Source organism: Pseudomyrmex gracilis, unplaced genomic scaffold, assembly GCF_002006095.1.
Source record: "Pseudomyrmex gracilis isolate BER0280 unplaced genomic scaffold, ASM200609v1 scaffold_2, whole genome shotgun sequence".
NCBI classification, from domain to species: Eukaryota; Metazoa; Arthropoda; class Insecta; order Hymenoptera; family Formicidae; genus Pseudomyrmex; species Pseudomyrmex gracilis.
Genome location: NW_018020586.1, coordinates 62,365 through 83,163, shown reverse-complemented (window position 1 = coordinate 83,163; position 20,799 = coordinate 62,365). Strand labels below are relative to the sequence as shown.

At 40.9% G+C, this 20,799-nt stretch overlaps 2 protein-coding genes across 5 annotated transcripts in view; both read right to left on the bottom strand.

Annotated features, from left to right (window-relative positions):
- Nucleotides 1-11,221, bottom strand: part of LOC109854169 (regulating synaptic membrane exocytosis protein 2) — a 55,333-nt gene extending 44,112 nt beyond the window's left edge. For all 3 annotated transcript variants that reach the window (XR_002250188.1, XM_020427007.1, XM_020427016.1), the window contains exons 1-2: nucleotides 10,861-11,221; nucleotides 5,270-5,474 (exon numbers count right to left, since the gene is read on the bottom strand). Coding sequence is in view for 2 of the 3 variants with exons in the window: in XM_020427007.1 (XP_020282596.1) it covers nucleotides 5,270-5,474; nucleotides 10,861-10,976 (321 nt within the window). In the remaining variant the exon portion in view is untranslated. The remainder of the gene's footprint in view (nucleotides 1-5,269; nucleotides 5,475-10,860) is intronic.
- A 5,251-nt stretch (nucleotides 11,222-16,472) lies between these two features.
- LOC109853827 (exostosin-3) lies at nucleotides 16,473-20,588 on the bottom strand. 2 transcript variants are annotated; one of them, XM_020426334.1, is made up of 11 exons: nucleotides 20,497-20,588; nucleotides 20,151-20,390; nucleotides 18,944-20,072; nucleotides 18,690-18,850; nucleotides 18,395-18,610; nucleotides 18,115-18,325; nucleotides 17,795-18,051; nucleotides 17,589-17,716; nucleotides 17,237-17,513; nucleotides 17,041-17,145; nucleotides 16,473-16,956 (listed from the first exon to the last, which is right to left on the bottom strand). In XM_020426334.1, exons 2-11 carry the CDS (start codon nucleotides 20,316-20,318, stop codon nucleotides 16,852-16,854), a joined length of 2,757 nt encoding a protein of 918 aa, XP_020281923.1. In that variant the 5' UTR covers nucleotides 20,319-20,390; nucleotides 20,497-20,588; the 3' UTR covers nucleotides 16,473-16,851. The 2 variants fall into 2 exon arrangements, with proteins under 2 accessions (XP_020281923.1, XP_020281912.1); XM_020426323.1 differs by having other exon boundaries at nucleotides 18,690-20,072.
- Between the last annotated feature and the right edge of the window lie 211 nt (nucleotides 20,589-20,799).

The following is a 20,799-nucleotide window of genomic DNA, read 5'->3' as shown; positions in this document are numbered from 1 at the left end:
TGACCTCTGCACTTTTGCATCTCTCCGCCGATAGGAGGCATAGATTCGTATTAGCGTCAAGGGCTTATATACTTTGTCTAGCAAAACTTTTCAGGTGTCCTACATGTAGAACGAGAGGAGAGAGTCGTATTTCTCCCGAGTCGTTGCTCCTCCACGGCGGCGAGAGTCAGTTGAGTGATGACAGATTGCTGCCCCGCAAATCAAAACGAGAGAGTACTGGGTTCTTAGCGAACTTTCGATCGTTTGCTATATCTTAATTAAAGACGAGTGTGCACGTTTAACAAAATTTGTTTACAAGAGTCTCGAGATGCGTAATAAAACATTAAAAAACACAAAGAAAAAATAATTGAATAAAAGCTGCTGTCAAATATATAATTTTACAGAACAAATTTTTATTCGTATTAATATTTTGTATTTTTTTTAATTTTATCGAAACAAAGTTTTAAAATCGTGTTTTTTCTAAGAGACATTTTATCAGACTTCTCTGGAAAAAAAAAATATCCTAGCGACATCGAGGGGACTATGAAAGTAAATAAGGTGTATGTGTGTGTGTGTGTGTATATATATGTATTGATCATTGCAATATATATTACGGCGTCCGCCCCAATCTTTTCGAGCGAAGAAAAGCAGCGACCGTAGAAAATCATGAGCGACAGAACTACGGAACGATATCGTACGAATCTATTTTTAACGTTGACATCTTTGTGAGACGGAAAAGCAAAATAGGATAGAGATAGCGTTAATCGAAATTATACAATGGTCCCTATAATGGATAAAGCTCATAGATATACCAAAGATGCAAAAGGACGAAACAAGTCCTTTAATAACACATACGTTCGTATCGTCTCATACGTTCGCGATATATTTTCGAAACTACCCCGATACTTCCTGGTAAACAGTACAGAACCTCCCAGGGGTGATTTCTCGACGTTACAGTCCGTAGTTGCGACAATAAAGTATTCGGGCACAACCGATTTCGTACTGCGGGAGCGCGTGGTAAGTCGCGTTTCAAGCGTGGTATATCATCGGACATATAGTGTCCGACATGCTCGATAATTTCCAGAGAAAGAGCCGCTGGTTCAAAGCGTAGATAAACAAAATGGTTGCAGAATGGCTCGTAAAACCACGCGTACTCAGCTATCAACAGTTTTATTATGTCACTTTTTTTTGTATCAGTTGCCATTTGAGTATTATGGATTTTTCTGTTATTTTTCTTTTCAACCAGAATGCTTCGCACGTATTTGCAACAATTCCAGTTTTTCAAATCATGCAGCTAATTATTTTTTTAATTAGCTCTATCGTGAAAATGAGACAAATAACGATAACTTGAAAGAAATATAATTTTAATTGTATAATTACTATAATTAGGATTGTGCGATGAATATATTAATGAGATTGCGTAAATAAAAATTAGGTAAATATATTAAAACGTTCATTTCATGAATAAATAAAATTATGCGTATGTGCGCAAAACTTTTTCTCTCTCTCTTTTGTTTTAAATATATTTTTTCAAAAAATATCGCTTCTGTTTAACAATTTCACGCCGATCTTCGAGCCACGGCTGTCATTGTAAAAATCGCTTGTTCATGATATCCCACATCTTGTTATCCTAGATCTTCCCTCGCGATGTATCTCTCACTTCGAAACTCCCATCTTCGCCGTCTACTCTATTCTCAACCCCGCTTAAATCCCACCTATTCGCCGCGGCGGCGGGCGTCAAACAAGGACTTCGGTGTCTATCCGCTGTCTCCGCTGATGCCGCTACAACGCGGGAGAAAGGCGCGGCGTACATATCTCACAGGTGTATATTTATATATACATATATGTATAAAATTGCGCACACATTGAGAAAATTCGTCTCAGACAAGCGTAGATTTGATGGATGACGTATATTTTATTTCGCCTTTGCCTTCTTCTCGTGTGCCCACTCACCCTTCTCGTCTTCACCCCACCTCCTTCTTCTTCTCTTTCTCCTGCTCGTCTACCACGCACCCTCCCTACCAAACTTAGATCAATATGTTGCGTCATGTACCCCCGGCACGTCGCCCAACGTCTCACCGCCCGGCCACCCATTTCTCCGACCATCCCCTCGCACCCACGATCCCCGACCTCTACTCCCTCCCTCCATGTAAACCAGCGCCGCGAGTGACGTCACGCAGGGACGCGCCCCATTCATAGGCTCCCACGCAGAGTCCAGGCCGCAACAACGGAAAAAAGAACAGAGCGGAAAGAAAGAAACTGTGGAGCGACGAGCGGCGGCGGCGACAACGACGACGACGACGACGACGACGACGACGACGACTACGACGACGACGACGACGACGACTACGACGACGACGACGACGACGACGACGACAACACATACACAGACATAATAAGCGCGATCGCGAGGGTTGCGTATTATACGGCGACCGATATCGATTCGCTTTGAACGTGGAACATTAGACAGCTGTAATTTCGTTGTTTTTGCGACGACGATGCGGCAATTAAATGGCCGATCGCGAGCAAGGGGAAAAGATCCGTCGTTCATTCGAAGAAAAAGACACACATCTCTTTCCACTCTCACCCTAATAGCACTCCCACATAGTTTGCACACGCGGATCGATGGTACGTCGTAACGACGCTCGCTCACGATGACGTTTGTCATCGTACTTGCGTGTGGCCATGACGGAAGCGTGCGTGCGTAACGTGTGCGCGCACGTGTGCGCGCAACTCCGGGGTTTACTACAAAACATCCCCCGTCTACACCGGTACCTGTCTATACGTTTATGCGCGCCCGGCATTTCCGTGCCTGTTAAATTTTACGCGGGCGCGCTCGTGTGAGCGTCATTGATCTCTCGGCGCTCGGATTACTTTTAATAATCCGGAAAATGGAGTTTTTGTCTCCGCGCTGAAAGGGATGAAAGAGATGCAGAGATGCTCGCGAAAGATAAAAGCTATTATATATATATCCGTAGTATAGAGAGTTTTACGCGAAACGTCGCGCGCGCACACACACACACACACACGTATAAGCTTCACATGTATCGAGAAATATTGTCTGAATTTCCTTTTGATAATCATTTCAATATTAAATTCGTAATTTAGCTCGTCATGAAACTGGGTCATTAAATAAAACCAGAAGATAACGCGATAATCGATATAGAAATCAGAGTTACAGGCTAAAAATAAAGAAGAGATCTAATATTACATTTCTATTTACATGTATACGTGTGTATTAACATCTGTATTTATATTCAGCAGAATCGCGACGGAGGAATTGCGACTGTCCCTCCCACGTAGTCTCTCTCATACACGAGTGTGTCCGGGATCTTTGAATAACATAATTAAATAACTATATGTCACACACGTTCTTGCATTGAAACACATGATAACACACAGCGTGGCGGGGTATAAAGTGCAGTTCTATCCCGCGTCGTATGAAAATCAATAAAATGTTATTTCTATTTAGCACAGGATTATGTCCGGAAAAGACAGACGATTCGCTAAATCGATACTGTGTAATATCGCGCGAAGATAGAACGTAACCGATACCGAGAATAAGAATAATATTTGCGAATGTAGATAATCGCGTTAGAAACAGAACAGAGTGCAAATTCGACGAGCCTTTGTGTTTGCGAAAATCTGCGGATCTCTCACCGTGAGAGAAAGAGATAGATAGATAGATAGATAGATAGATAGATGTGCGGCAGATATAAAGCAAAGTTTTAAGAGCGCGCGCGCGCTCATTCCATCACCACCACCATTCCCCGTTATTCGTCGCGCTTGATCTCGGTCCATCTAACGTTAACCGGACGTTAATCTCTCATCTCCATCAATGAAAATCCGTCCGAAATTGCGCGAACGAGAAAACGTTCTTCTCCAATGCGGAACGGAGTGAGAGAGAGAAAACATACGCGCGTGGCGACGACGGCTATTTAGTGACGGCATTACGCCCACCGACGGTATACACATTAACGATAACGGTTAATTGGTGTTACCGGCAAGGAGATGAACACGACACGCTCGCTATAGGTCAATTATTCCGACGTATATGCCAAGTTTGAGCTCATCTACCTCCCCCGTCTGATGCTCTATACAGCCGGTTATCATCTTTTACGATATGAATGTTCTTAATTGTTTCCAGGAAGCTGACATTTACAGGCTGCTGCCGCCTACCACATTCTTGTCCGCTCGTGTGTCACGTTTCGATAACGCTATCCGCCCGCTAAATTCTACCCACGTCACAAATCGGAAGTTATCTCCGTACATTATCTCCGCTGTCGCGTTGTATGTGCATATACGTACGTAATAAGGTAATCGCAAAATTCCGCCTATAAACTGAAGGGGGAAATGATTCGCTCCGCATTCACGCCGATGAGTTTGAAATATGAAAGAGAGAGTGAGAGAGGAGTTGCGCGAAACATAGGTCGGCGGTGAGGCGAAAGTTTCGATAATGAGACTAATTCGCGGAACGGCGATACGTTACTGCACGTGTATCTAATAATTTCGGATGCAAAAGGTATAAGTATATCCGTGCGATTCATACGCGTATCATAATTTTGAATCGCGCTCTTCATCACGGGAGAAGGTATTGATTTACGCTTTCATATTTTCACATATCTGTGATCAATAAATCCGCTCGCACGTTCGCGAGAGATTTACGCGAACTCGATAATTTCTCACTGACGCGTATACTGAATTTATTCCTGATTTTATTTTTTTGTTTAAAAATATTATGTTAAACTAAAACTAAAATAAAAGAAATTGACTGTTTGCAAAATACGGTAATATTGTCCTTTTTTTTTTTTTTGGTTTTATTATACTATATTTTTGTTCTACGTTCACGAGTTCGCTACGAGAGCAGTGCGGGCCTGATGAGTTTTATTTTCCACACTTTGAATACGTTGCTTTTAACTATCCGCGTGATAATATAATTTTTATATTTTATATTGCTACACACCCGTTGTCTTATTAAAACCAATTTCCCCATTACACTCCGTCGAGAAATATATCGCCTCAACGAAGGCGTATTATCATTTTACATCAAACGCGTTAATATCAACTTGATTGCCGCGCATCATACCCCGATGGATATCTTTCTATTTTTATTTTCCGTGTGATCTTTTTACGTCAAGGCCTTCGAAAGGTTTCGCTATACGTGATGCCGAGTGGTAGTATATAGCACGAAGAAAGAAGGAAACGCGGTACTCGCGGCAATTCAATCAATCTGACTGCACGATTTTTCCGTCCGTTTATGTGAGCGCTCCTCTTTTTCGGATTCCCTTACCTTGCTTGACCGTAGTGTGACCTTTCCGCCGCAGCGTGCGCAGCACCGGATGTTGCAGTAATTGCAGATGTGGCCGACGCCGTCGGCAAACTTGGTTTTCAGGCATATGTGACACGTGGCGTTCAGCTCCACTCCCGCCTTTTTGTGTATCTCGGAGCGCATACGTATTGTTTCTTCGAGGATTTGCACCTCATCCTGCTTTCGCCTGGAAACACAGAGATGAGAAAACTATTATAAGAAAGTAAACTTTCGAAAAGTGAATATTAAAGTACGCAGTTTAATCCCCGTGCTTGTGTGTGTGCGCATATCCCATTTTCATATTTTTTCTCCGTCCTTTCTTGCGTTGAATGCTACTACTTGTTGGACGTGTTTTCACGCGCGGCAAAAGGTGAAATTTGTTCAAAAATTTGAAACTAATAACTAAGAAAAGTACTTAGAATTTTAACGAAACAAAAAGTATCAAATTTTAAATTCCATTCTCTCGCTTCTTATCGTTAAAAATACTATAAAGCACTGTCGCATTCAATATCCGGCGAAATTCACACATCGATAGAGGTGAGAAAATCGCCGGCTATTTCTGATATGGCAACTACATCCCGTAAGGACAGCGGTCAAATTTGTCAATCCTAATTCTACCATTTGCAGAGACTGGTCCGACGGTTCTACCAAATCTCGTTGTGTGTGAGATAACGCCCGTAGATTTATTTCTACTCTGTAAATCGCGTCTTGAAAACGCCCGGGCGGTCGCAATCTCTTCCTGAATGCGACGTGACGACGCCCGACGTCATTCTTGCCGTCTTCGTCGTCGTTCTATTGCGACACTATTCGCTCCCGCTCACATCCATTAAGCCAATTTAGGGAGCCGTGTGTCCTGCACGCTCGAAATTAAGCCGACGACTCTATTAAAGTGCGTCGTTACTACTCGGCCCGTTGTCGATCGATATCTACTGGATGGATTAAAGCGGTTGCATCAACGATTTATTTACGTAATTTGAATTAAAAAATTTCCGCTCTCTCTTTTTTTATTTGAGTTTCTTTAGAACGGAGGATAAGCTTCGAGAAACGTAGTGTAATATTTATTTGTCGGTTTATACGATTGCGCTTTCGACGCACAACACGCGTCATATCGCGTTGAAAAGAAATCGCAATTTATGGTCCCGCGTGACAGTTATATTGCGACAGAATCATCCGTTGAAAAATAACGCGAAACTAAATTTAATCACATTTATTTCGCATCCGTTCGACCATTGCAACCGCATCCATTGTTCTGTATATCTCACCGTCAGCTAATTGCACGAAGGGCTTTCTCTCTCGCGGAATGCGAGCAAAATTAATGAACCCTGCAGGGATAAAATAAACACCGCCCGTACAATGGACTCGACGTTTTAAATATCGCGAGAGCCCACAGTCGGATAAACAGTCGTGTCAAAGGATCGGCTCGATCCTTCTCACTGTTTGCATGCGTCCATTCCGCTTTCAGAGAGAGCTTCTCTAATTACCGGCTTTCGTTTTATACCTACTCTAAAGCGCGTGACCATTAAAATCACTGAATCGCTATTCACCGCTCGGACAACCTAATTCGCGTATACACACGTGCCCGAGAGACGCGATGTGTCCCTTTTCCATTGAACGATTTGCGCATCGAGATAGAACGAGATGAAAACTCAGGCTCGATCAGCAAATTAAAGGAAACCGCTTATCTATATGCGCCATCTTTCCAACTGATATTACACGTACGTATGTATGCGCGCATGTTATTTTTGCTCTGTATATAGAACCGCTCGTGCGACAGACAAATTGCAACCACTGTCGTGGAGCTGAAAAGAGGAAAAACACGAGCACTTGGCACGGTGCGGCAGTTTTTAGGGTTTGGCTCCTCTTGGATCGCGCACGAATCGGACCGCCGACCGATGGGGTTGTTGGCATTACGTGCCGATTCCGTTCCAGTGGCTACAGCATATCGTACAGACATAAAATCCCGATTAGGTCCGGTTTCGTTGACAAACAAAATTTTGAGGTCACTCACACACATCGAGTTCGTGACATCAATTTTATGAAGTGTTTTTACGAGTCAAATTATTTCTAGAGATTAGATATTTTTTTATAGTGTTTTAATTTGTATAATTTATTAATTATTGATGACATGTTTTTCATAAGAATTTCTTAGGGGGAGTCGAGCCATTTGCGTTGAGAAGCACGCGGTAAAATAATGAAGATTCAGCATCAGCAAAACGTTTTTGTTTGTTGATCAATGTCAAGATGCCACGCGTTAGTGTTACACACTTTCCTATCCTTGACCGATTGTCAAATAAAAGGTAACAGTCGCGCTACGCATCCTGACACCGTAACCTAAATCTCGAGTTTGTCGATAGAACAAAAGCTGGCGCGTCGTGTCACAACGGCACACGAGGGGCGCACCGCATCCGCCTTTATTTCTCTAATTACTTTATCGATAATCGAGTGTGTCGCGCACGCAACGGTGATCACACTCGACAAAGAGTCGCTCAAGACTTTCTCACTTTTGTGTTACGAGCGATCGTGCAAAGGTCGCGGCAAGAAATTGTTTTTCTCTCGACGTGAAGGAATTAAAAAGAAGCGAGAGAGTGCACATCGAGAAGACACGTATCTTCATTTTTATAAATTTTTTTTATGTTTCTCTCTTGTTCTTCAGATATCTCGAAACAATGTCCGTACTTGTGAAACTATGTCCAAAAAATTCAAAAACGAAAAAAAATGTAGTTGAGATCTAATTTTTTCTTTTCTATTATATCATAAAAATATTATTATTGTGTACGTAACGTACTTTTTCATGTTGGACGTCAACAAAAACACGGACGAATATTCACGACAGAAGGAAACATTACGAGAGATGTAGTAGCGCATCTTGAAATTGCACGAAAGCTGTAAGATCGTGCGCGCGTGTCTATAAAACAGAACAAAGACGAGACGTTAATGCGCGATAATGTGGTGACTTAGTAATGGAACGAACGGCGGAGCAACTTCCGATTTCTCGAAATGCGCATTCGTTGTCATTCCTCGCAGTTTCCGTGTGTGTGAGAAACTCTCTTCCGCTCGAACTCCGCGCGTATGGTTTTTCCGAATATTTATTCTTCCGACTGTAGTACGAGATCGTTTCATTTATTTTCGAAATTAGAGAGCGATAAATTAGCGAAACGAGACGTAATGCCGGGCATAAAGTTTCATGCGTTGACGCGCGGAATGGTCTTAGTCTTTCTCGCGTCAAGAAGCTCCCGATATATTCGCGCCCCTTTTCATTCCGTCGCCCAACCGGATATGTGCCACCCATCCGCCCCCGAAAACGAGCGTTATCTTTCAACCCCTAAGAATTTACCGTGCCATTCCGGTCCGCTTTCACGCCCCGTCCACGAGGACGGCAGCTGCATGCTCCCGTGCATACCCTATGCAGCTGCAGCAGCTCGTTACTAAGCCACGTCAAAGCTCGTCGCCTTGCATTTTGCATGCGTCCCTACACGTACTTGTCGTCTACATTACATGATCTCGCATCGGTATGGCGCAGCACGCTTTCCTCATTACTCTTTCCCTTCTTTCTCACGTTCCCGTTTTTTTCTCGGCCCACGACGACCTGTCAATAAAACCTGTTTACTGCGCAACGCTCGCCCACCTCTTCCCCACCCCCTGTTCCTCTTCCTCGTTTTCAGTTATTGTTAGCTACCGCGAGAGAGAAACGCCGGTCTCTATCCGCGCAATTACGCACGCTCAAGTCGCCGGTCAGTCATCGCCTCCTATGATAAGCGGAGCACGTTCAGCTCTCGCGCGCGCGATCGCCCGTTTTACTATTTTTATCGCCGGCCTAGCGGCGAGACCAATCAATCGACTGTGCACGTTATTTTACACTACGACGTACGTACAACGTATGTACGTCGCCGATGTTGATTTCAACACGATCGCGTTCTCTCGTATAAGACGCAAAACTCTTTTTCGCGAAGGCGGCACACAAGGGCGAGAATATTTGCGGACGTCGATGACAATTATAAGCGGTTTTTATTTCTGACCACTTGATACAAAAGAGATGAGAGAGAGAGAGAGAGAGAGAGAGAGAGAGAGAGAGAGAGAGAGAGAGAGAGAGAGAGACAGAGAGAGACAGAGAGAGAGAGCGCGCGATAATCGGGAGCATGTGCAGGGCCGCGGATACATAAATGGAAGATGTAGGTGTAAAGCGGTCAAGGACTAATGAGCAGGTGAGCCGGGAAAATAGGTGAAACGAGCCGGAGCGGACTCATTGGTCAAGAAATACCTTTATCCGATCGATCGGTTGTCATTTTGTCCGTCTACCAATTGTGGTTATCGGTAACGACTAGCTTAAACGACATCTCACTTTTGCGTCGCTACATATATCTAAACGGCTGACCATTACTTCTTCTTTATCACTGGTTTCGATGACATTTAAGAGTTCGGTCGAAAGTTCCGACCTTAACGATTATTTCTAATTAGTCAGTCGCGCTAAAAATAAACAGTGCTGGCTGTAATTAAACTTAGGTCGTTTAGCACGTGTATTTGTATAATTTTAAATACGTAAATTTTGCGAATATAAAAAAATGTCGCTTTATTTCTTCTGTTCTTTGTTTCGAAATCGTTTTATTTTAATTAATTTTCGTAATTTTCTCGTTTTCTTGTTTGAGTTTTTTATACCAACGGTTCGAGTGTCATTTGTTTACTAAAAACGAACGAGTTAAAAAGTGTGGGCGCATGAAAAAATGCAAAATCACGCCCGTTTTGATTTTTAAATCGCACGTCAAAGTTATGCCGTGTGAATTTTCCAACTATCCGCGTTAATTTAAAAAGAGCGATAGAAATATTTCAAGCGCACAATTTGCTTGCTGAATGCGGCATATCGGAAACAATTAACGCGTTAAATATTTCTAGACCAGAAAATGAAGGTTGTTTTAAGTTTAATAAACCGCCTATGTGCTCTCACAATGGTTTTTATTTGACGCAATTTTATCGTTTTTTCATCGCGATGGGTTGGAGCCGCATAAAAATGGCCACAATTACCAAACGGTCAGCGAACAATATCGACCACATGCATCACGGCACACACGGGAATGTTATTACAGTCATTTGACCAGCCTGACAATATCCGGTGCAATAGAGAGTCCTAAATACCCGTGTGAAAGCCCGCGTTCTGCTTATAAAACAATACCTTCATCGCGATAGGTTTCGAATTCACATTGCGAGTCTCACACGCCGATATTGCGACAAAAAGTTTGCACGCGTACGTTGTTTTAAAATTGCGGACACGTTTTCTCGGTTGATTTTGTATACTGCAATTTTATAAATATACCGAGTTGAAAAGCGAACTCTCTTTTATATCGCAATTTAAAAAAAAAATATGTTTGCCAAATAAATATTAATTTTTGCATTTTGCTTTCGGTGATTTTAAAAAACAATGTGTGAAAAATTTACAACACAATCACACATGAATTTGTTTGACTTTTAATAAATTATTTATTGAGAGACGGTTTTCCAGATATTTACACACTTATGTAAGATCACAATAATTGACTGTTTGTCTAAACAAACGCCGATAAATCATTGAAATAATCACGTACCTCAGAATCTCATGATCCTGCTCCTCCTCTTCTTTTTGGCGCATTAAAACACCCTCTATGATGCGCCTCTCCTCGGGGGTGAGGTGCGACATGTCGGGCTGAGGTAGCTCCGCCATCACGGCGGTGGCGATGTACGCGCGTGCACGGGGTATGCGACGTGGGTATGACGCGGATAGGTCGCAGCAAGTCGGCGCACCACCGACGACGTCGACGTCGACGAGACGTTAGCGTTACACCGATGGGGCCGCTCCCTCCGCGCGCTTCTTCTACGATGCTCCTCGCCGCGGGATATAACAACAACCGGATATAACCTTCTACGACTACGAAGCACGGCTGTCGTCCTGGGGAAGTCATCCGACACCCGTTGACCGCACCACCGCACCGCGACGCGGAAACGCGAGCGCACCGGGATTACGTCGCGGTCGTCGCGCGATCGTCGTCGTCGTCGTCGTCGTCGACTCGGCACTCGTACGTTGCACTCGCAGCTTGCGGAGAGCGCGCCAATCGCGACGCGAGACCTCCTCCGTCGTGGTCGATGACTTCGGCGTGGCCTCTTCTGCCCGGAACAAGATACGGCGGACGTTCTTAGACGCGATGTTGAGAGACGTCCGACACGTTACGGACTTGCTCTCCTGTCGCCGTTGACACCGATGCTGAGTAACGAAGGAGCGATAGTCGGGCAGTATTCGGGCTAGTCTCATGCGAGCGCACCGAGTGCTCGTGGCATGACTGCGGGTATCATCCTCTTCCTCCTCGTCGTTGTTGTCGTTGTCGTCGTCGTCGTCGTCGTCGTCGTGGTCGTCGTCGTTGTCGTCGTGGTCGTCGTCGTCGTCGTCGTCGTCGTCGTCGTCGTCTTCCTCGTCGTCGTCGTCGGTGTCTCTCGTCGTACGATTACCACCCGTCGCATGTGTATGACAAATCATGTTCACAGGCTGTGAGGAGGCTCTCGCATTCTCTCTTGCAGCCCGGCCTCACGCGCTGCGCTGCCCGAATGCACCATCGGACGATACGCGTTCCTCGCGAGCGTGCACGCAACCTCACCGGAGGACGAATCCTCGATTTCTTCGCGCTCCGAAAAAAAAACGCGCTATCACACCAAGCCAACTGTAACGTAACCCCGAACTTGTCGAACGAATTGAACTCTAATTAACGCGCGCGATTCCACACACTAAACTGTTCACGATTACCCGTTGGACTCCGCTAGATAATGGCTGCGTCCTTCTGTCCCTGATCCTTCGAAACTCTTTGGAACCGCATCGATTGAAAACGAAAACGGGTCACTGGGTTGCCGCCGCTGATAAATAGGACTTCCACTTTCGTGACTCGATCTTCGCGCGCACCACAAGCGCCTTGTGGTTTTCACGTCGACCGTCGTTTATCGGATTCCTGTTATCTCCCGGACACCGCGGCGAGACGATGCGCCATCCCAATCGCTATCACGAGATTCACGAGGTGCGTGTGTCGTCGCGTTAACTGAAGTTTGTTGAGCGTTTGCGTTGAGATATACGCTCGATAAATAACGGAGCGCGTCCATTCGACAAACACCAATACGACGTGTCCGCTTTCGATCGCTACACGATATTCTCGATCTTGATCGTTTGCTCCGGAAAAGTTCGGGTTCGTCTTTCGCCCGTGATTCACGTGGCAGCCGACACGACAATGGCGCTTCTCGGCGATCCTGTAACGGCCTCCGCGACGCCCACGTAGTCGATCGTCCCCGAGCGGACAGTTACACACCCACGACAACCGTTACCCCAGCTGACAGCTACGACAAGGGTTTGTGCTGTCACTCCGTAGGGGTTGGTGTTCTTTTATCGTCGCAGAGGCCGCAAGGTACCATCGCTGAGGTGATGTCACCGCGTACTCTCGTCGTCGTCGTTTCCTCGTCGTTGTTATCGTTGTCTTCGTGGTCGTCGCAGACGTGGGAACACCGTGGAAGTGTCGATCGCTATCTGTTCCTCGCGAGGTTAAACACCCATCACGGGCGTTACGGCTCTCTCTCTCTTTCTCTCTCTCTCTCTCTCCCTCTCTCTCTCTCTCTCTCTCTTTCTCTTGGCTTGATCCGCTACCCTCTTCGCGCAGCACCCTTCGTGCTCCGCGTCGAGCCGCGAAACTTTGCGAAACGGTCAACACTTGTCACGAGAGGGAGAGCCACCCAGGTTGTCCTGCGCATTGGCAATCTGTGCGTTGTGCGGCGTCGCGTTTGCGTCGCGACGCGTCGCGTCGCGTCCAGCGCGGACTATTTACTTCTTTACGGTGATGTCTCTTTCTTCGATGCGACGAAAACCCGAAACGATTTCGCGTTTATTCGTTCTTTATAATTTTTCGCTTCTCGTGACGACGTGATGCATTTATCAGTAGAATAGTTCGCGCTTGGTACCGCCGGCGTTGACGTGATATTACACTTCTTTTTATCTTGGATAAATTATTTCGGTTTTTTCTTTGTTTCTTTTTTTTTTTTTTTTTTGGTATCTTTCTTTGAATCTCTCGTGTAAAATTTCTTTCACTTTCTTTTCTTTATCACCTCTGACTGGGTCTCCGTATAAAATAACACCTTCTCTCACTCTCTCGCATTATCTTTGTTTCCTGCTCTCTCCCTCTTTCTGTCTCTCTTTCTCTTGCTTTTGTGTTTCACACACCCCGTGCTACCTGCTCCTTTTCCGCAATGCTTTCCCCGTGACGATCGCAAAATAGAACGAGCGGGACACGCGAACGGGGCTAATTTCCGGTCGCGAATCGACTTCCCGTCGGAATCCTCGACGTCGACATCGAGGCGCGAACCCGCGATCTTTCGGAGTTGCACGTATCACTCGCTTGGAGACCCCTATCGAAGAGAAAGGTGCCTTATCGCGCTCGTATGCGACCGCAGTTGCGCGAACGAACCGAGCGAAGCTTCCCCACCCTCTCGCTCGTAATGCCGTACAAAGTGACAAAGAAGTCGCGCGCACTTTCTTCGGATCCCTCGCGATTGTAAAAGTCACATCCAGAAAAATGAGAGAGAGAGAGAGAGAAAGAAACAATTGTGTCGATGTTGCGAAACGTTGACACTTTGTATATCTCTTGCTAATGAAGTTGCCATGTTTATGTATGTTTACGTATTATGTTTACAATTTAAGATGAGATTTTATTTACAATTTAAGAGATTATATCACATAAATACACATAGTGATATGTAAAAACATTTTAAAATAAAGAATTATACCTCATTCTCTTTATACAACTCTTGAAAACAACTTTATTTTAGCAAGAGGTTTGTTCAAATATCAACTAAGATTTGTATGCCATTAAATATAAGAAAATTTGACTCTCGAATTCAACGAATTAAAAACATTGATATTAAGAAAAAAGTGCAACATCTTTTCAGGCCACCTATACGATTTTACACAAACGATACAATGAAAACCCTTAAAAAATGACAGATGTATCGAATAGCCGTTATTGAAACGAGTTTCACGCGATCATGTAATTGGTTTTTTACATTTCAATGGCAATTGCCACCTCATACTTGTGACAAATGGTACCTGACAAATATTACACTTTCGCGCGAGCTTAATAAATAATGGGATTGCGGCGTACGGTCTGACCAATGGGCAAATGGAACGAGACTTACGTCGCGGAAAATGGCCGTATTGATCGACAGACAGACCAATCTGGCGCGAAACTTCGAGGGACGGATCCCCAATCGCAATCACCTGGCGCTGCATTTAAATCAAACCCACGGAAAACTGAAATTTATTTTAATGTTTCTGAAATCCCTGATAAAATCAAATTCAAGTTTTTATTTATTAGAAATATTTTACCTATTTTGTAATCTCGTCGAGAAGAAAGTGAATCAAAACAGAAATATTGATACTTTATCTTTTTTGCGCTATTGTCATATTAAAACTTCTCAGAAAAATGGAAACACTTCCAATGTCTTAATTTGCAGACGTTATACTAAACAAATGAAGAGAGGAGAAAAGGATTGTTAAGATCGCGTCTGATTTTTATACAAAAAATAAGTGAAAGATTTTATACGCAAGATAGTAGAGTTAGAGAGAAGAGTGCGCATTACCTACTGATATCATATCGTTCTTATATATTTTCCGAGCAACACTTAGTAAATCACCTTCTTTGAACTGTGTTCCAAGAGATTGTGGAAACTTCTGACGGCCGATTGCCGTCATTCCTTCGACATTGCCAAAGTTTAGTACACCTAGTACGTCATATGGCGCTCACGTGTGCTTGCGGAGATCCATTTCGATTTCGAGCGAACTTCAGTCGACATTCAATATATCGAAAAATTGCGTATCGATAATTATCGATAAACAATAAATAATCGATATACGCATTCTGTCTAGTTCATCTTCATATACGATCGTTTACTACCATCTAGCAAGTCGAATAGTAGGAGGAAAAGGCATTTTATAGTAATTTGTTCACACTGATTATTAACTGTACAAAAATCATTACATCATTCACAAATAGCGCTGCACTAACCAATTATTTTGTGTATAATTCTATTCGTTGATAACGTTGTACAAGAATGTGAGATAATTGCTACAACCTTAAAATCAAACATATTGTAAATACGTATGTTATTGTAAATAATATTAATAACTATATATAACTAAATAATTTTATATCTCACACACTCACATACACCCAAAATTAAATTATATACATACATATAGTTATAAAAATTTTGGCACATAATATTATAATAAACACATAATTAAATATATCTACTAAAATCTAACTTAAAAAACTAAGTTTAATAAAATTTGAAATATTTCCTGGGAAAAAAACTTTTTTCATAGTACGAGAAAAAAATAATTACTCGTCGTAAAGATATTACCCTTGATTCTGTTAACGCTAATTGCAATTTTTGAGTCATCAAGAATTATTGAGTTATTTGGAAATATTTTATTTGTATCTTTACAATATCGTAGGTTGTTTTCAATTGCTTTGATTTTGACTTCTTTGATGACAAGAGACAAACTTTCCAAACATCTCAATATATAAAAAATTTTGTTAGAATTTTTAAATAGTGTTCGTCTTTATTAAAATGTATCTTGAGTAACTAAATATGTATGTTTAGAAGATGACTTTGTAGTCTTTTTTTACATATAATCTAAAAACTTATAATACCGAGGGACGTATATATAATTTATATAATACATGTTAATTTGTAAATATATATACATTAATTATATGTACATTACACATGATTATAGCATAATTATGTGTAATATATATTAATTATTATATATTACGTATAAATATAACGTAGAATGACTATATTTTAAAAAATCAATCAATTTGTACCTGCAATGTAAGAGAAAATAAAAAGAATATGTCAAAATATTATGTTTAAATTAATCAGTTAAAGATAAAAGTTACTCTCTTTGTATACAATTTCTAAATATACGAAATATTATTAAACTGATCGTTTTCTTCAGTTTGATCATTGATCCTACAAAAATATGTAATGTTTAATATAAAAATGTTATATGCCTATTGTAAGAAACATTAAAAATGATAAATAAAAAAAATATACATATATATATGTATGTATACATACATATATATACATTATTTTATTATATAAATAAATTTGTGATGTTCTGAAATATAAAGTTGATTACTAAGATTTACAAACTGTGAGAAAATATATATATAGAGATTCTTTAAAATATACAAAAATCCTTGTAAATGTACAAATATCCTTATTATTAAGTTATATAAACTAACAGGCAGTAATTTATCTGATATACTAATCTGTAAATAGTTGACAATATTTTTAACCTTGTACTATTACAACATTTAATAGCATTTTGATAATTATTCTTGATATAAATTACATTTGTTAAATGTTGTTTTACAAATTGTTTTGTAAAATGACTTTAGACAATAAATTATAAGTTGTGAGCTGCATAATTAAAACTTGCAATTCTTATTTTGCAATTATAATTAAAAAACGAAAAAAAATTGTACATACATATAATCTTTTTATATAAATTTAAAGCATTTTTGCTTGTCATGTGGTATTCGTGTCTTAAATAATATCGAATCAGCACGATATTGTGTATTCAATAGTGGCATATAACCGAATACCTGAAAAAAAAAACAGTTATAATAAGTACAATATGATACTAATTACTGAAACAAACTTGAAAATTGAAACATTGCCGCTTGTACCTGAGAGAAAAAGTTGATACATTTGTGTCTTTCCTGAAAATGTGTATCATCTTCAGAAAGCGAAACTGGACAACCCGGACATCTGAATGTCCAACGAGATGTCACCTGAAAAACGCACAAATATATTCTCTAAATTTGTATCATAGAACATTTAAATAATAAATTGTCTCTATCGAGTTGACGTAATATATCTTACTTTCACTGGTGGTTTCCTCGTAAGATGAGATATTAAGAAATTCATTGCAATGTCTTCGCAATTCATATATTCGTCGACTTTATCCCTTATTGCTTGTGGCAGCCAATGCGTGTACAAATATGTGTAATGTTTGTGAATAAAAGCAGCTCCGGTTAAAACCATAGACAGTTCACAAGAATAGTTGGAGTTATAGTTCCACGCATTGTGATAATTCTGGTCCCATGCGTGAAAGCGACCAGGAAATCCAACTACTCGATCCCGATGTTCTCTCCATACTCTGGAAACATTATTGTACGTAGAATATGACAGTTTTGCTAATCGGTAATAAGACTGGCATGCAAAATTAGTTTACCTGAAGCCAAACATGATCTCGTCATGTCTCAAATGAGCATCATCATCCACAGACAGGACGGCTTCTGTCTCAATTGCATCGAATGGAAGGAATCTATTGTTCAAACTGTTTCTTGGAGCTTTTATAACCTGTATATTTAGATAATAAATATATATTTTATAATTTTCAAGAATAAAAATAAAAGAGTATCGCGTAACTGATCTTACATGTATAGGAACACCAATGTCAGGCCACTTAAGATCTTCTACAGGTGGTTTCGGACTATTCCACACTACAAGTACTTTGTTCAAATAAGGTAAACCATAAAGACGCGCTAACGAATTTATAAGCACTTGTTCTCTCTCGTAAGTTAACATAACAATTGTAAATTGTTCTCGTGGATGGTTTCCTCCCAAAGACTCGCTGAATTCTTTTCCGGCGCCTCCAGCACCCTTACCGATAGGTCGGAATCCAACCTCTGATCCTACAAGAAAAAAAAAAGAAAATTAGATACAGTATATAAAACAATTTAAAATAACAATCTTACCAAGAAATTTTGCATCGCTAGGGAGAACAGTGTCAAAAGGTAACTGTGGATACAGATTAAACGGATCCATCCAATCATTCCAAAGTTCATGACCTTGAATCAATAGTGTTGTATAATTTCTCTTGAAAGCGGGAGACGGATACGGTGGTTCCAAAGGACCTAAACTTTCTTCAGCTTCAGGTTCAGCGATGATAGTATCCGATTTTAAAGGCTTTTAAAAGAGAATAATATTGATTATAAAACTAAAGTGTTCTTCTCCTTATCACATAAAAAAACATACCACAAAGCTTTCGTTAAAAATACTGGGACTGGGTGTTTGGGGCGCTGGTATTGGAGGTATACCAAGTCTGTCTCTGACTATTGCTATAGTTGTATCCATCACACATTGAGCAGTGCTCATATAACGTTCCCATATTAATCTGCCTTGTCTTCGCATAGCCAAAAGATCATTGTCGGGAACAGCGCGCAATAAAAAGTGCATTTCGGTCACTCTAGCCTAAAATTATAAGTTTTCATAATTGTCGATTTCGAAAAGAAAAAAAACAAATTAAGGGTAATGATGATGTGGTCGTTACCTTAGGTAGAAAAATAACTGCTCTTCTCCAAGCAATAACTTCATTATAATTAAGCAGGATCTGATCGCCACCAAGAATAACTGGTATCGATCCAGCTCGTAATGCTTCATATAATCTCGCTTGCATTGATGAAGTAGTTATCAATGTGGTATTGCTGGGAGCTAAAATCAGTGCAAAAGTCGATTCCTTCAATATAGCTCTTCTAGAAGAATCAGTTCCACAAAGCGACCAATCAAGAATTTCCAATGACTTGCTTTCTACCGAGGCTGGTATGCACTCAAATTGAATGAAAAATTTGTCCAAAGTCATTCCACTGCTCATGTCCTTCAAATGTTGAATGATAAACGCATCTATATTGTTATCATCAACTGCTAATCTTTCCAAGTCCATGTCCGCATCATCAATTTGATGTGTCATCGATGTACCTCTAAAAGTTCTCATCTCGCCTTGAAAAGACAACAGATACTTTCGTCTCGCAGGTAACATTTGCGCGCATTCTTGCCAAATATCTCCACCAGGTGGTCCTAGAATTGGTGGAACAATTAAATCAAAATCATCGCGAAACTGATTTCTATAAAATGTTGACTGTACTATAATCGCTCTGCCAGTGTCTAAATTGTTAAAAATATTTCCAGAATCTGCAGACAAATCTCTTCGTGCAAGATTTAATAATATGTGATTCCTACCATCACCACCCCAAAAAGGGAGTTCGTGTAATTTCTTAGTGTCTAAAGGATTTTTGTATTTAAATTCACTTCTTTGATTCGAACTTAATGCTTCACCAATTAAGACTACATAAATGCATGCTTCTTCCGGATTTCTAGTAAAATGCGGATTATATCCTAATGTTTGTTTGATGGTTGTTTTCAAAAAACCATCTACATCCCATCCCGGATGAAGCACGGAATAGCGATCTGGATCATACAAGTACACTGGAAAGCCACTTGTCAGTGCACACCGACTGTGATCAAAACAGTTGTACATTCTACACGACCTTGGATCTGTACTTGATATTACAACTGGCAAGCTATTGATCAATATTCTCTTAGGAAGTGCCAACTCAGGTGTATTCCGTTCCACAGCTTCTCTTTGTGCCACCTGTGCCTGTTCTACACTTATCTTTAATCTATCAAGATCTGTTTGTTGATGCAATAACTCTTGCTTCAATTCATCTATTTTCTGAGTCAGACTACTAACTTCACTTTGGAGTCTTTGTCTTTTTGCACCAAGATCTCTTAATTCGTTGCTGACTGAAAGTTTTATACGAAACATTTCTTCTATTCTCATCTTCAATTGTGATGCCTTCATAGATGTGAAATCTTCAAAGGCTTCAAGAGTTGAAAATGTTCTATAAATATCTCTATCAGGGGCATCGGCCTCTACCTAAAAAATGAAGGGATTCAGAGTTAGCATAAAATATAAAAACATTGATAACTTATTTTCTTTACTTCAAATATGTACCTTAGATAAATAATAATGTGTAACTAATGGCACAGTAAATAAGACAGTAGATATTAAAATTATGATCCTTGACAATTTAACATGTGCCAACCATTTGCACTGGCACCTTTCTCTCTCAGTCACGGTGAGATGATAAGATGGTAACGATTCATAAGTATTTCCTACCATATTTGTATATATTTAAACCTGTCTTCACCTATGTAACAAATATTGAATATTTCGGTGCATTTTCTTCAAGTTCTGCAGAGAAAAGAATGTATTAAAAATATCAAATAAATCTTCCACTCTCGCAGTTTGACAAATGACATGACGAAACAGAAAAAAGAAAATAAGGAAATTCTCTTACTCGGGATCTCGTTCATCGAGCTCGAGGAGAGCTCCAACGAACGGTAAATCACATTTCCATCATCGACCTCATCCGCAGCAGCAATTTTAACGAGGTTAGCTGTGAAATTGACACTCTCCTCACTCGTGCGCGATTTGTCATAGGTTATCTTCTTACGATTTATTTTCAGACTTTACGGAGTTAATTATTGATCCTTATACTCTTGGAAACCGCTTTCTGAACTCGTGTTGCATCCGAAACTGCACGCAACTCTCGTCATAGTGAATAAATATGCAGTATATTTGACAATTAATCGTCCGTGAA

Excerpts from the sequence above, each read along its gene's own strand:
- LOC109853827 (XM_020426323.1), bottom strand. The coding sequence starts at position 20,318 with ATGGTAGGAAATACTTATGAATCGTTACCATCTTATCATCTCACCGTG. Across the intron at positions 17,146-17,236 it reads CGAGGAAACCACCAGTGAAA|GTGACATCTCGTTGGACATT; the intron begins GTAAGATATATT and ends TGCGTTTTTCAG. Across the intron at positions 16,957-17,040 it reads GTATCAACTTTTTCTCTCAG|GTATTCGGTTATATGCCACT; the intron begins GTACAAGCGGCA and ends TTTTTTTTTCAG.